The sequence below is a fragment of the Vipera berus genome (genome assembly GCF_964194415.1).
Source record: "Vipera berus genome assembly, chromosome: Z".
Taxonomy (NCBI): Eukaryota; Metazoa; Chordata; class Lepidosauria; order Squamata; family Viperidae; genus Vipera; species Vipera berus.
Window position 1 is genome coordinate 133,984,764 of NC_138205.1, and position 10,797 is coordinate 133,995,560.

Sequence of the window (10,797 nt, forward strand, 5' to 3'; positions counted from 1 at the left end):
TCTTGTGAGACCCCACCCCACCCCACGGAGGATCCCCCGTGAGGAAACCCCCCTCCCTGCCGGGGGAACCCCCTCTTCTTCCCGGCCTGGTCTGGTCCGTGCCAGTAGTGGCCGAAGGAAGGTCTTGGGCCTCAGCCCGGCAGCGCCCGAGGTCGGACCCCCAGCACCGCCGCCCCAAGACCCAGCCCCCAGCCGGTAGCAGCTCCCGGTGCCGGTCACCGCCTTCCTTCCCAAGAATTCCGACTTATAAGAAGAAAAAGAAAACGTCTTCCCACGGTTTAGTTAAAAAAAATATTGCCCGTTCCCATTTCGTAATGGGAGGTGGTGGTCCTCCTCTTCCTCCTCCTCGGAGCCCCTGGTTCTCTCCGCCAATCGAGAGGGTTTGGGCTGCCAATCATCAAGAGGGTTTGGACTGCCAATCGAGAGGGTTTGGACTGCCTGAAGCGGAGCCAGCCAAGCGCCGAGGGAGGGGGCAGCGAGGGGCATCCCCTGCTTCAGCTCAGCGCCCGTGGGGAGAGGGGTCGGCGGGGGAGGCGCTGGGATCCTGGAGACGGGTGTCGGTGACGCTCATCGCTTGGAGAGTCTGCCAGCGTCCTTGAATCAGATTCTGATGTGAAAGGTGCTGTCAAAGAAACAAACCACGGTTCGGCCCGGTGAGCCATCAGAGCCATCAGAGGCTCATCGAAAACGGTCAGCCCCAAGCCTCCGGCCGAAGCCGGTTCTCCGAGGCTGGAGTCCAGCGGGCTTTTTTTTGGCCAGGCTGGGCGACTTCCAGTCCTCTGGGCTTCACCTCCCAGAAGCTCCCCCGCTCTGCCTGCCCCCCCTTTAGCCTCTGGCCTCCTCTTCAAGGGGGACCCCCCAGGCACCCCAAGCGGATTTGAGGGTCTCGCTCGATGGCCTCCTGCACAGAAGATGGGGAAGCTGCAGGGGGGGAGGACGGAGGGGGAGGGGACAGTTGGGCCAGCCTGTTTTCCCCGCCAGGAGCCCTTTGGCTCATCCGGCCCCAGCCCAAAGCCAGGGTTATTTAGGGGGCCCTCAAGGGTCCCCCCTCCCCGAGCCAAATTCTCCAGGGTCTCTGGGTGGCGGGGTTGTCCAAACCCCAGGCCTGCTCAGTCAACCGAGGGGGGGGAGAGAGGGAGGGGGGATGGCACAGAGAAGAAGAAGCGGCCCGGGGCGGCGGGTGTGCCCCCCCCTACCTGAGGAAGTCTGGCGCTCTGACGATCATGTGCTGGAAGTCCTCCAGCGAGAGTCTCCCGTCGTTGTCCAGGTCGGCCTCGTCCATCACCTTGTGGCACACCAGGCTCACCTCCTCCGGGGTCAGCTCCCGGCGGGTCAGCTTGTTGACTGTCTTCTCCAGGTCGGACTTGCAGATGTAGCTGTCCTCGTTGAAGTCTGCTGGGGGAGGCCCGGCGGCGAGGCTCAGCACCGGCTGGGGAGGGGGCTCCCGGTGCCCACCCCTCCCTGGCCACAGAGGAGGAGGAGAGGGAGAGCTTGCTCTTTCTTCTGGAAGATGGAGCCCCCCCCCCGCCCCAAGGAGGTCCACACTCAGGCAGATGGCCCCAGTCCCCCCCTCAGGATCCCATCCTCCCATCCCATGCAAGCCAAGGGGCAGCCGAGCCTCTCTGGAGCGTCACCGAAGGGAAGGCTGGTGGGTTCCGGCACAGGCCAGGAAAGGCCTCTCAGGGGATGCGGCTGTGGCCTGCTCTAGCCTCGCAGCGCTTTGCCCTTGCCTGGCGCTGCCTAAACTCGGCGGCTGGCCCCGAGGAAATTAGGGGCTCCAGAGGAGGGGGGGACAAAGAAGGCCCCATGCAAGCCTCCCTAGAAGGCGTAGGAGTTCCCGGTCACACACACACACACCCGCTGTCGTCTTCGTGTGTGTGTGTGTGTGTGTGAGAGAGAGAGAGAGAGAGAGAAATGTACATGTTGTAATTTTCCAATTCTGTTCAAGGAATAGGCATAGAGAGGCACTTAGCGAAGATACATTTAGGAAAATACATATAATAAGATGAAGGAATAGAGGAAATATATATACTGACTTGAAGGATACTTTTAGAATAGCGCACACTGTTGTAGAATAACCTACAGCTTGTGAATTCATTTCGTATAAGGCTCATTCTTTTATGAAAACTGCTCAGAGTTAGTATTTTAACGTATAACTAAGAACCAAAGGGCAACCAGGTTTAACCAAAGCCTGAACTAGCTTCTAGATACAAAGCAGGCATTCTTATAGAAAAACAAGGGAAGGCCCTAAATCTTTGGTAATTGCAATTATCCAGCCCGGTAACAGTTCACCTTGTAGATAAGGCTATAGCCCGAGTTAGCAGGATTAGCAGGATGTTACGGCAAAGGGAGTAAAGATAAGATAGGAACAAAAGGGCACTTGATCTAAGAATGGGAGGGTTTGTGTAATTGTGACGGTTGCCAGGCGGTCGGAAAGCATGTGACCCGGTGGGCCTATCGACTGGGCTCACTTTGGAAGGATGCGGCATGATGTACGGGACGGGGTATAAAAAAAAACCTAGGCAAAAATTCCTTCCTGGGTGGACTCTGGGATTTGCCAATACCAAGAGTTTCCACCAGCTTTTGCAAAAGCTTTCATGAAACTGGTTTCGTTTTCCAACATCTTAATAATAATAATAATAATAATAATAATAATAATAATAATAATAATAATAATAATAATAATAATAATAATAAGAAGAAGAAGAAGAAGAAGAAGAAGAAGAAGAAGAAGAAGAAGAAGAAGAAGAAGTTGGAAGGGACCTTGGCGGTCATCTAGTCCAACCCTTGGAGTTGATTTATTTTTTATGCCTCGGAAGGGGGGGGCGGTCCCTGAATGACTTTCCTCTAAAACCCTCAGCAGCTCCTGGCTTGGGAGCTGGGTGCGGGGCCGCCCCTCGGACCCTCGGCCAGCTCTCTCCCACTCCCCACATTTCCCCCCCTCTGCTGCAGGCGTGTGCCAGGGACCCTCTTTTTTGGGGGAGAGCTTGGCAACGGCTGGCCAGGTCCCTCCCCCAGCGATGGCCCGGGCCATGGTGGAAAGGAAAAGGGCCCTTGGAGTTCCAGCTCATTAGCCCGGAGCGCCTGGCCGGAAGCCTCGGTGTCCTCGGCAGTGCTGAGGAGGAGGAATGAGGCAGAGGCTCCCGCTCCGCTCCTGGCTTCCCTCCGAGCAGCCGGCAGGATCCTCCCGGCGCACCCCCACACACACACACACCCTCACCATAGATCCTGAAGGCGTAGTAGGCCTTGAGGTCACGCGGGGCCATTTCGCTCATCACCGAGAACATGTCCAAAAAGTCGTCCAAGGTCATGTTGCCCTCCCCATCCTCGGAGAAGACCTCAGCGATGCGCTGGCGGAAGGGGTTGTCCTGCAACAGGGACAAGAGAGCGGGAGTAGGCGCAGAATCGCGGACGGGCCCGGAAGGGGCCTTGGAGGCCATCTAGTCCAGCCCCTGGCCGAAAGCTCCTGTCCTGGACAAATTTGTCATCCTATCTCCTCTTGAAAAAGCCTCCAGCGCTGGAACACCCAGAGGCGTGGGAGGGAAGCCACGTCCGCGGGTGGATGTCCCTCGGATGAGCTTCCGGCCCTGCCCACGGGGGCCACGGAGAAGGAGACCATGCCCGCTTCCCTCCGGCAGACCCTCGGGTGTCGGAAGTCCACTAACACCTCCCAGCCTCCTCTCTGTTCGGCTAAGCAGACCCGGTTTCCGGTTTCCCTTCTGTTATGCGCTCCTGGCCACTTTCCTTCGTGACCAGACACAAGCTCACCTGACCGATAACCAGTCGAGACCCAGCGAAGGCCCTTTTGTTTCATTTATTGCAACAAGCGGGCAGAGAAGCTATCAAAACTCGGTTCTCTCCAAAGATTCCATCCAAAATATTCCCATTTTTATACATCCCTGTCCCGGCCGCACATCCCTCCTCTTTTCCCCATTGGCTGAGGTACTACGAGGTTACACTCTTTCCGACCACCTCCTACATACTTCCTGCTGCATACTAAATCATACCTCCCGTGTATGTTAAAAGTGAAGAGATAATTTATGCCAGGTGGATCAGATAATAATAATAATAATAATAATAATAATAATAATAATAATAATAATAATAATAATAATAATAATAATAATAATAATAAGAAGAAGAAGAAGAAGAAGAAGAAGAAGAAGAAGAAGAAGAAGAAGAAGAAGAAGAAGAAGAAGAAGAAGAAGAAGAAGAAGAAGTAGTAGTAGTTGGAAGGGACCTTGGAGGTCATCTAGTCCAACCCCCTGCTCAGGCAGGAAACCCTATACCATTTCAGACAAAATGGCTGTCCAGTCTCTTCTTAAAAACTTCCAGCGTTGGGAGTATTCACCGCTTCTGGAGGCAGGTGGTTCCACTGGTTAATTGTTCTAACTGTCAGGAAGTTTCTTCTTAGTTCTAGGTTGCTTCTCTCCTTGACTAGTTTCCATTAATCAACTAATTAACTAATTGCACATGCTCAGTTGCCTGGGTTCAGGCCCCCTTTTTGTGACCACTTAGGGGGGGAAAAGGGTCCTTTCCTGTTTTGCTAGTCCAGAGGTAGGCAACATTGGCTCTTTTCTGACTCGTGGAATGGAATAGAATAGAATAGAATAGAATAGAATAGAATAGAAAATATGGAATGGAAAATATGGAATGGAAAGGATAGAATAGAATAGAATAGAATAGAATAGAATAGAATAGAATAGAATAGAATAGAATAGAATAGAATAGAATAGAATAGAATAGAATAGAATAGAATAAGAAATAATAGAAGAGAATGGAATAGAATAGAATAAGAAATAAGAAATAGAATAGAATAGAATAGAATAGAATAGAATAGAATAGAATAGAATAGAATAGAATAGAATAGAATAGAATAGAATAGAATAGAATAGAATAGGAATGGAATGGAATGGAATGGAATACAATAGAATAGAGCTGGAAGGGCCCTTAGAGGTCTTCTAGTCCAGCCCCCTGCTCAAGCAGGAGAATCTATACCAGGGGTCGGCAACCGGAAAAAGGAAAAGAGCCACTCAGAACCGGTTCCATCACACAAACAAAAAAGTGGGAGCCGCAAAAAGTGTGCGCACGTGCGTCCACACATGCGCATTTGCAAAAAACATTTTGCGCATGCGCAGAAAACATGGGAGGCACCTGCGCGGCGACGGGTCTCCCCTTTGGAGAGGTGCGCGCGCACCTCCGCCCAAATGGAGTTCTTGGCACTAGTGGCTTTTGTAAAGCAGGAATTGCTTCCAGCAGAGTCTTTTCCCTCTGTTTTTTTTTTTACAATAAGTTTCTCCTCCCTCTCCCCTCCCTCAAAAATAGAGGGACCCGGTCCGAAGCGCTAATTAGAAACATCATTTGAGCAATAAACTTAAACACTTTCGAGCAAATAATGCCTGCAGAAAAGAGAGGGAGCGAGCCAGGAAGCTGGTCCTCGCCTACAGCGGCCGGGCCCCGGTGGCTTTTAAAAGCCCGGGGCCTCGCCGGGAACGGAATTTTTAAGGGAGGGTGTGAGAGGGAAAATGGAGGATTTTCACCTGGAGTTGCGGGGGATCCGGCAGCTTTCCAAACACGGCGCCATTGTCTGTTTGGGCGGAGGTGCGTGCGCACCTCTCCAAACCGCCGCCGTCCCGTTTGGAGACCTGCCACGCTCGTCAAACATGAACGAACGCAGCAGCTGTGCAAACGGGACGGCGGCGGTTTGGAGAGGTGCGCGCGCACTCTCCAAACCGCTGCCGCTCGTTGGGAGACCTGCCGCGCTCGCCAAACATGGACGAACGCGGCAGCTGTGCAAACGGGCCGCGGCAGCTTTCCCAACGAGCGGCGCCACTGCCCGTTCAGGCGGAGGTGCACGCGCACCTCTCCCTGTTCGAAGAGGTGCGTGCGCACCAGGTGACTGGGAGCCGCAGGAGACGGCTCAAAGAGCCGCATGCAGTTCCGGAGCCGTGGGTTGACGACCCGTGATCTATACCATCTCAGACAGGTGGATGTCTACTCTCTTCTTAAAAACGTCCAGCGATGGAGCGCCCACGATTTCTGGTGGCCGGCTGTTCCACCAGTTAACTGTCTTCACTGTGTGGAAATTTCTCCTTAATTCCAGGTTGCTTCTCTTCCTTGGTCAGTTTCCACGCCTGGTTTCTCATCCTTCCCTCTGATGCTCTGGTGAATACGGTGACCCCCCCTCTTCTTGGTGGCAGCCCCCCAGATCCTGGAATCGCTGCTATCGTGTCTCCCCTATTTCTCCTCGGGCCCCAGTTTATCCAAGGCATCCAAACAGGCGTCTGTTCACCGACTGGGATCTAGGAGAGGCAGCGTAAAAGGTGGGGGGGATACCCACCCACCGCCAGTTCGGGTGCCTTGAAGCTGCACCCTTGTCCCCTTGCTCCGTGTGGCTGGGCTGAAGTGCCAGCGGAAGCGAGGGCGCCACCGGGTGGCCACCTGGGCCCCACCCACCCACCCAACCACCCCTGGCACACACACACCCCCGCGCCTGGAAAGGGGAGACCAGCGGCTGGAGTTGGGTGTCGAACGGCTGAATTCTGGCAGCGAGTTTTCTCCCCCTCCCCACCATTTCTTTTTACACCCCCCCTTCCTGGTTTCTACTCTTAAAACGAGTTTAAGGTCGCCTCAAGGGCCTGGGGGGCAGTTGGCATCGCAGGCAACCCCTCCCTCAAGGAAAAAACGTGGCTAGGCACGCAGTCCAACTCCCCCCCCAAGGAAGGGGGAGGGGGACAGCCAGAGTGAGGCCTTCTTAACGCTTTTGGTGGGCTTCAGCCCCCTTCACACAAACACACACACACACCATTTGCCCCACTGAACTGTTTGCAGTCTTGGCTGACTGAGGGTTAGGGATGGACCCCCCCCTTCTCACAGCACCCCCTTCCCCTTCCTCTACCCCCCCCCCGCCCCCACCATCACTCTAAATCCTCCTCAGGCTTGCAAAACCCTTTGTGATGTCCGGGCCTGAATCCCATGGAGACATTCTCTCCCCCGCCTCCCGCCCCCCCCCCCCGTCCCACCAGGCAGGACCAGCCCTGAATGTCATGCCTCCCCCACACACACACACCCTTCCCAAGCATAATAATCATCATCATAATAGTAAAGTTGGAAGGTACCTTGGAGATCATCTAGTCCAGCCCCCTGCTCAGGCAGGAAACCCTAGACCATTTCGGACAAACGGCTGTCCAGTCTCTTCTTAAAAACTTCCAGTGTTGGGAGCATTCACCGCTTCTGGAGGCAGGTGGTTCCACTGCATGCCAAGGCCCAAACTGGCTGCCATCCCTGCAGGGAAGACCCTTCTTTCCCCCCCCCGCCCCCCCCAGTCATACCTTGAGCTCTGGCATGCTGGCAATGAGTTCGTAGGGGAGCTTCACGTTGGGCTTGCTGGTGTAGTCCTGGGGCACCAACTGGGGTGCCAAGTCCCGGTACTTGTCAAACAACCTGAAAGGGAGGGAGGGTTAGGGTTAGGGTAAGTGTTAGGTTTGGGGTTGGGGTGGGGTAAGGGTTGGGGTTGGGGTTGGGGTTGGGGTTGGGGGTTGGGGTTGGGGTTGGGGTTGGGGTCAGGGTCAGGGTCAGGGTCAGGGCTAGGGTCAGGTTGGGGGTCAGGGTCAGGGTTAGACCTCAAGTGATGCAGCCCCCGTTGCTTCTCGTCCTGCCCTCAAGCACTCCTCTCTGTGACCGCCCCTCAAACGCCGGAAGGCCGGCACCACTTCACCCCTGGCCCTCCCCGGTTTCCCTCCATCCTTCCCGGTTGTGTGGTTTGGCCCTCGGACTCGCCGGGGGAAAGCCAGACTCCCCTCCCCTTTTGAGTTGGCGAACGCATCCTAAGACTTTCGTCCCACTGTTCGCTTTGGGATCAGCCGGTCAGACCTGCGGGGGGTTCAAGGCTGGCCTAGATCCCACCTTCCGAATGGGGACCCTGAGTTTTCCCCCAAGGGTCAGGGAGGGTCCTTGGCATTTGTCCAATGGGGGAGGGGGAGAAGGGCAACGGATTGACTGACCGTGAAGGATTCCTCCAACGTCCTGGGGGTTTTTTGAGGTGGGGGGGAGCCGCACGCTTTGCCAAGTCTTTGCATTGAGGAAAGAGCCCGTCTGTTTTGCTGGGAGGCAACGGTCGGGCTGGGCGGCCTCCCCAAAGGCCAGAGGATGGCCTGGATTCCCGTTTTCTGAGGCCGGCTGAAGCCTCGCTTGGGCAGCCTGACCTGGCACCCACACCCCGTTGCTCTCCTCTTCCCTTCCTCCATCCCTTCCACCGTTCCTTGGCCCGGCCTAAGCCTGTCGCTTCCTTCCGCAGGTCAGACCCTCCGATGGGGGAACTCTTGAGGGGGGTCCGAAGTCCCGAAAAAAGCACCGACGGGGCGGTTCCGAAAACAGATGGAGGGGTTGGGGGGGACAAGAGGAGGCACCCCTTTATCTCCGCACTTCTGACATCCGTCGGCCACGGGGGAAGAGCGGAAGGAAGGCCGGGTTTGGAGAAGCCCCCCCCCGATTCCGTAACGGAGGACCTCGTCCAGGATGGCCTTGGCTCCCATCGCAGAGATGGAAACAGGCCCAGATTTGGGTTTCACGAACGGCAGGTTTCCCTCCCGGCTGTGCTTCTGGGTCGCAGCTTGCGACAAAACGGCAACGGAGAGTAGCGTCCTTCTGATTTAAGGCGCTCTTTCCCTCTGACATCTTGACCAGCCCGCTCCTCCTGCCCCCTTGCAAGGACCACCCAGGGAAGGGAGAGAAGACCCTGGCCCCTCGCAGCGGGCGGAGGGGGGGTTGCGTAACAAATCTACGCTCAAGCGGGTCCTAAAATTGCATTGCTTTTAAACTGTGGCAGCAATTCTAGGCGCTTTAGCTTGGAATAAAGCAGGCTGGGCTCTTAGAGGACTGACTTCCTAGTAGACACGCGCCCGTTGGCGGTCACTTGTTGACCTGCGGCCTGGAGCCTTTGTGCAAATGCCAGCCTAGCGAGAAGGCGCCAAGCATTTGCGACGTTCCCTTCACAACTAGAATTCAAGGAGTCCGCTCCCTTCAGCTTGGGGGAAAAGTCAACAATCCGCCTCCTTCTCCTTCAAAAAGCCGGTGCCCCCAACCGCGGGATCCACCGGTGGGAATTTGCAGCTCCGAAGGTCTCACCTCAGGATTTCTTTCCGGGTGAAAAACGTGGCATCCTGAAAGAGGAAAGCGAGACGGCGCCCGGCGTGAGAGCCCGCAAGCCCAGATTCCCTGGAGGCCGGGCAGTTTGGGATCATCTGTTGCATAACCTCTGGCTGACCAGATTCCCTCTCGCTTCCCCACCCCACCCCGGTTCCCCCTGCGTGAAGCACCACCGGGGAGAAGCCCTGCTGTGTCCCCCTCATCCCCGGCCATCCTCCCCAGCGCCCGTGTGCTCCCTCCGCCTTGGGGAGAAGCTCCTTTGACAAGGAGCAGCGGCCTCCCCTCCTCTCCCCCTCTCCCCTCCCCTCCCCTCCTTTCCCCCTGTCCCCTCCCTTCCTCTCCCCCTCTCCCCTCCCCTCCTTTCCCCTCCTCCCCCTCTCCCCTCCCCTCCCTTCCTCTCTCCTTTTTTCCCCTCTCCTTTCCCCCTGTCCCCTTCCCTCCCCTCCTTTCTCCTCTCCCCTCCTTTCCCCTCCTCCCCCTCCCCTCCCCTCTCCTCCCTTCCTCTCCCCTCCTTTCCCCTCTCCTTTCCCCCTGTCCCCTCCCTTCCTTTCCCCCTGTCCCCTCCCCTCCTTTACCCTCCTCCCCCTCTCCCCTCCCCTCGCTTCCTCTCCCCTCCTTTCCCCACTCCTTTCCCCCTGTCCCTTTCCCTCCCCTCCTTTCTCCCCTCCCCTCCTTTCCCCTCCTCTCCCCTCCCCTCTCCTCCCTTCCTCTCCCCTCCTTTCCCCTCTCCTTTCCCCCTGTCCCCTTCCCTCCCCTCCTTTCCCCTCCTTTCCCCTCTCCCCTCCTCTCCTTTCCCCTCTCCCCTCCTTTCCCCTCTCCCTTCCCTTCCCCTCTCCTTTCCCCTCTCTTCTACCCTCCCCTCCTTTCCCCCTCTCCCCTCCCCTCCCCTCCTTCCCCCTCGCCTGCCCTGCCGGAGCAACCCAGGAGAGCGAGAGAGACAGGCTGTCCGTCTCTCCCTACCTGATAGGCATCCAGCTGTTCCGGGGTGAAGACGGTCTGTTTGTTCCCCATTTCTGCTGCCCCCGCGCTGACCCATGGCTTGCCCGGTCCCCGGGGTGGCTTTCCCAGAGAGGCCAGAGGCAGAGAGGAGACGAGCTCCAGCCCTGAGCTCCGGGAGGCTCCAGGGGATCAGGTGTCCGCTTGCTCCGCTCCACAGATCCCTGGATCATAATAGGGGCTTTTCATCAAATCTTGAGATCGGAGGCGGCACGTGGTGAGCGCCCATCACCCCCCCCGGCTCCTGCCGTGTTCCAGACAGGCTCCGATTACATCACGGGCACCTGTCTCTCTCAGCCACGCAAGGAACCATGTCGGCCGGCCTTGGTGAAACTGTCCAGGTACACAATGAGTGTAGGTGTGGGTGCGCATTCTGACTTGCGCAGGTACCAAACGGTCCCAGTGGCTTTCCGCCTGGAAATCAAGTTTATTTGTGCTTTAAAATTTCCAAAAAAAGACTCGTGTCGAACCCCCTCCGACCGACCCCTGACGGTGTCTCAAAAGCTGGCTGTCCAAACCCGGCCACGGTGCCCGGCGAGGATTGGCATCGGTGCAGGGCCGGTCAGCCATCTGGGAAGTCCTGCTGTGGCACCGTCTGGTCACGAATCGGCCATCTTCCGCTGCCCCGCGTGGGACGCCACGTAACGCCCCCCC

At 56.7% G+C, this 10,797-nt stretch overlaps 1 protein-coding gene across 4 annotated transcripts; it reads right to left on the bottom strand.

Annotated features, from left to right (window-relative positions):
- Positions 1 to 418: 418 nt before the first annotated feature.
- Positions 419 to 10,329, bottom strand: LOC308678112 (calcium and integrin-binding family member 3-like). 4 transcript variants are annotated; one of them, XM_081344975.1, is made up of 6 exons: positions 10,108 to 10,329; positions 9,127 to 9,161; positions 7,332 to 7,443; positions 3,221 to 3,368; positions 1,197 to 1,392; positions 419 to 622 (listed from the first exon to the last, which is right to left on the bottom strand). In XM_081344975.1, exons 1-6 carry the CDS (start codon positions 10,156 to 10,158, stop codon positions 601 to 603), a joined length of 564 nt encoding a protein of 187 aa, XP_081201101.1. In that variant the 5' UTR covers positions 10,159 to 10,329; the 3' UTR covers positions 419 to 600. The 4 variants fall into 4 exon arrangements, with proteins under 4 accessions (XP_081201101.1, XP_081201100.1, XP_081201099.1 ...); XM_081344974.1 differs by having other exon boundaries at positions 1,197 to 1,395; XM_081344973.1 differs by having other exon boundaries at positions 1,197 to 1,461.
- Positions 10,330 to 10,797: the final 468 nt, after the last annotated feature.

Coding starts and splice junctions, on each gene's coding strand:
- LOC308678112 (XM_081344972.1), bottom strand. CDS start 10,158: ATGGGGAACAAACAGACCGTCTTCACCCCGGAACAGCTGGATGCCTAT. Junction 9,162..10,107: donor AACAGCTGGATGCCTATCAG/GTAGGGAGAGAC, acceptor TTCCTCTTTCAG/GATGCCACGTTTTTCACCCG. Junction 7,444..9,126: donor ACCCGGAAAGAAATCCTGAG/GTGAGACCTTCG, acceptor CCTCCCTTTCAG/GTTGTTTGACAAGTACCGGG.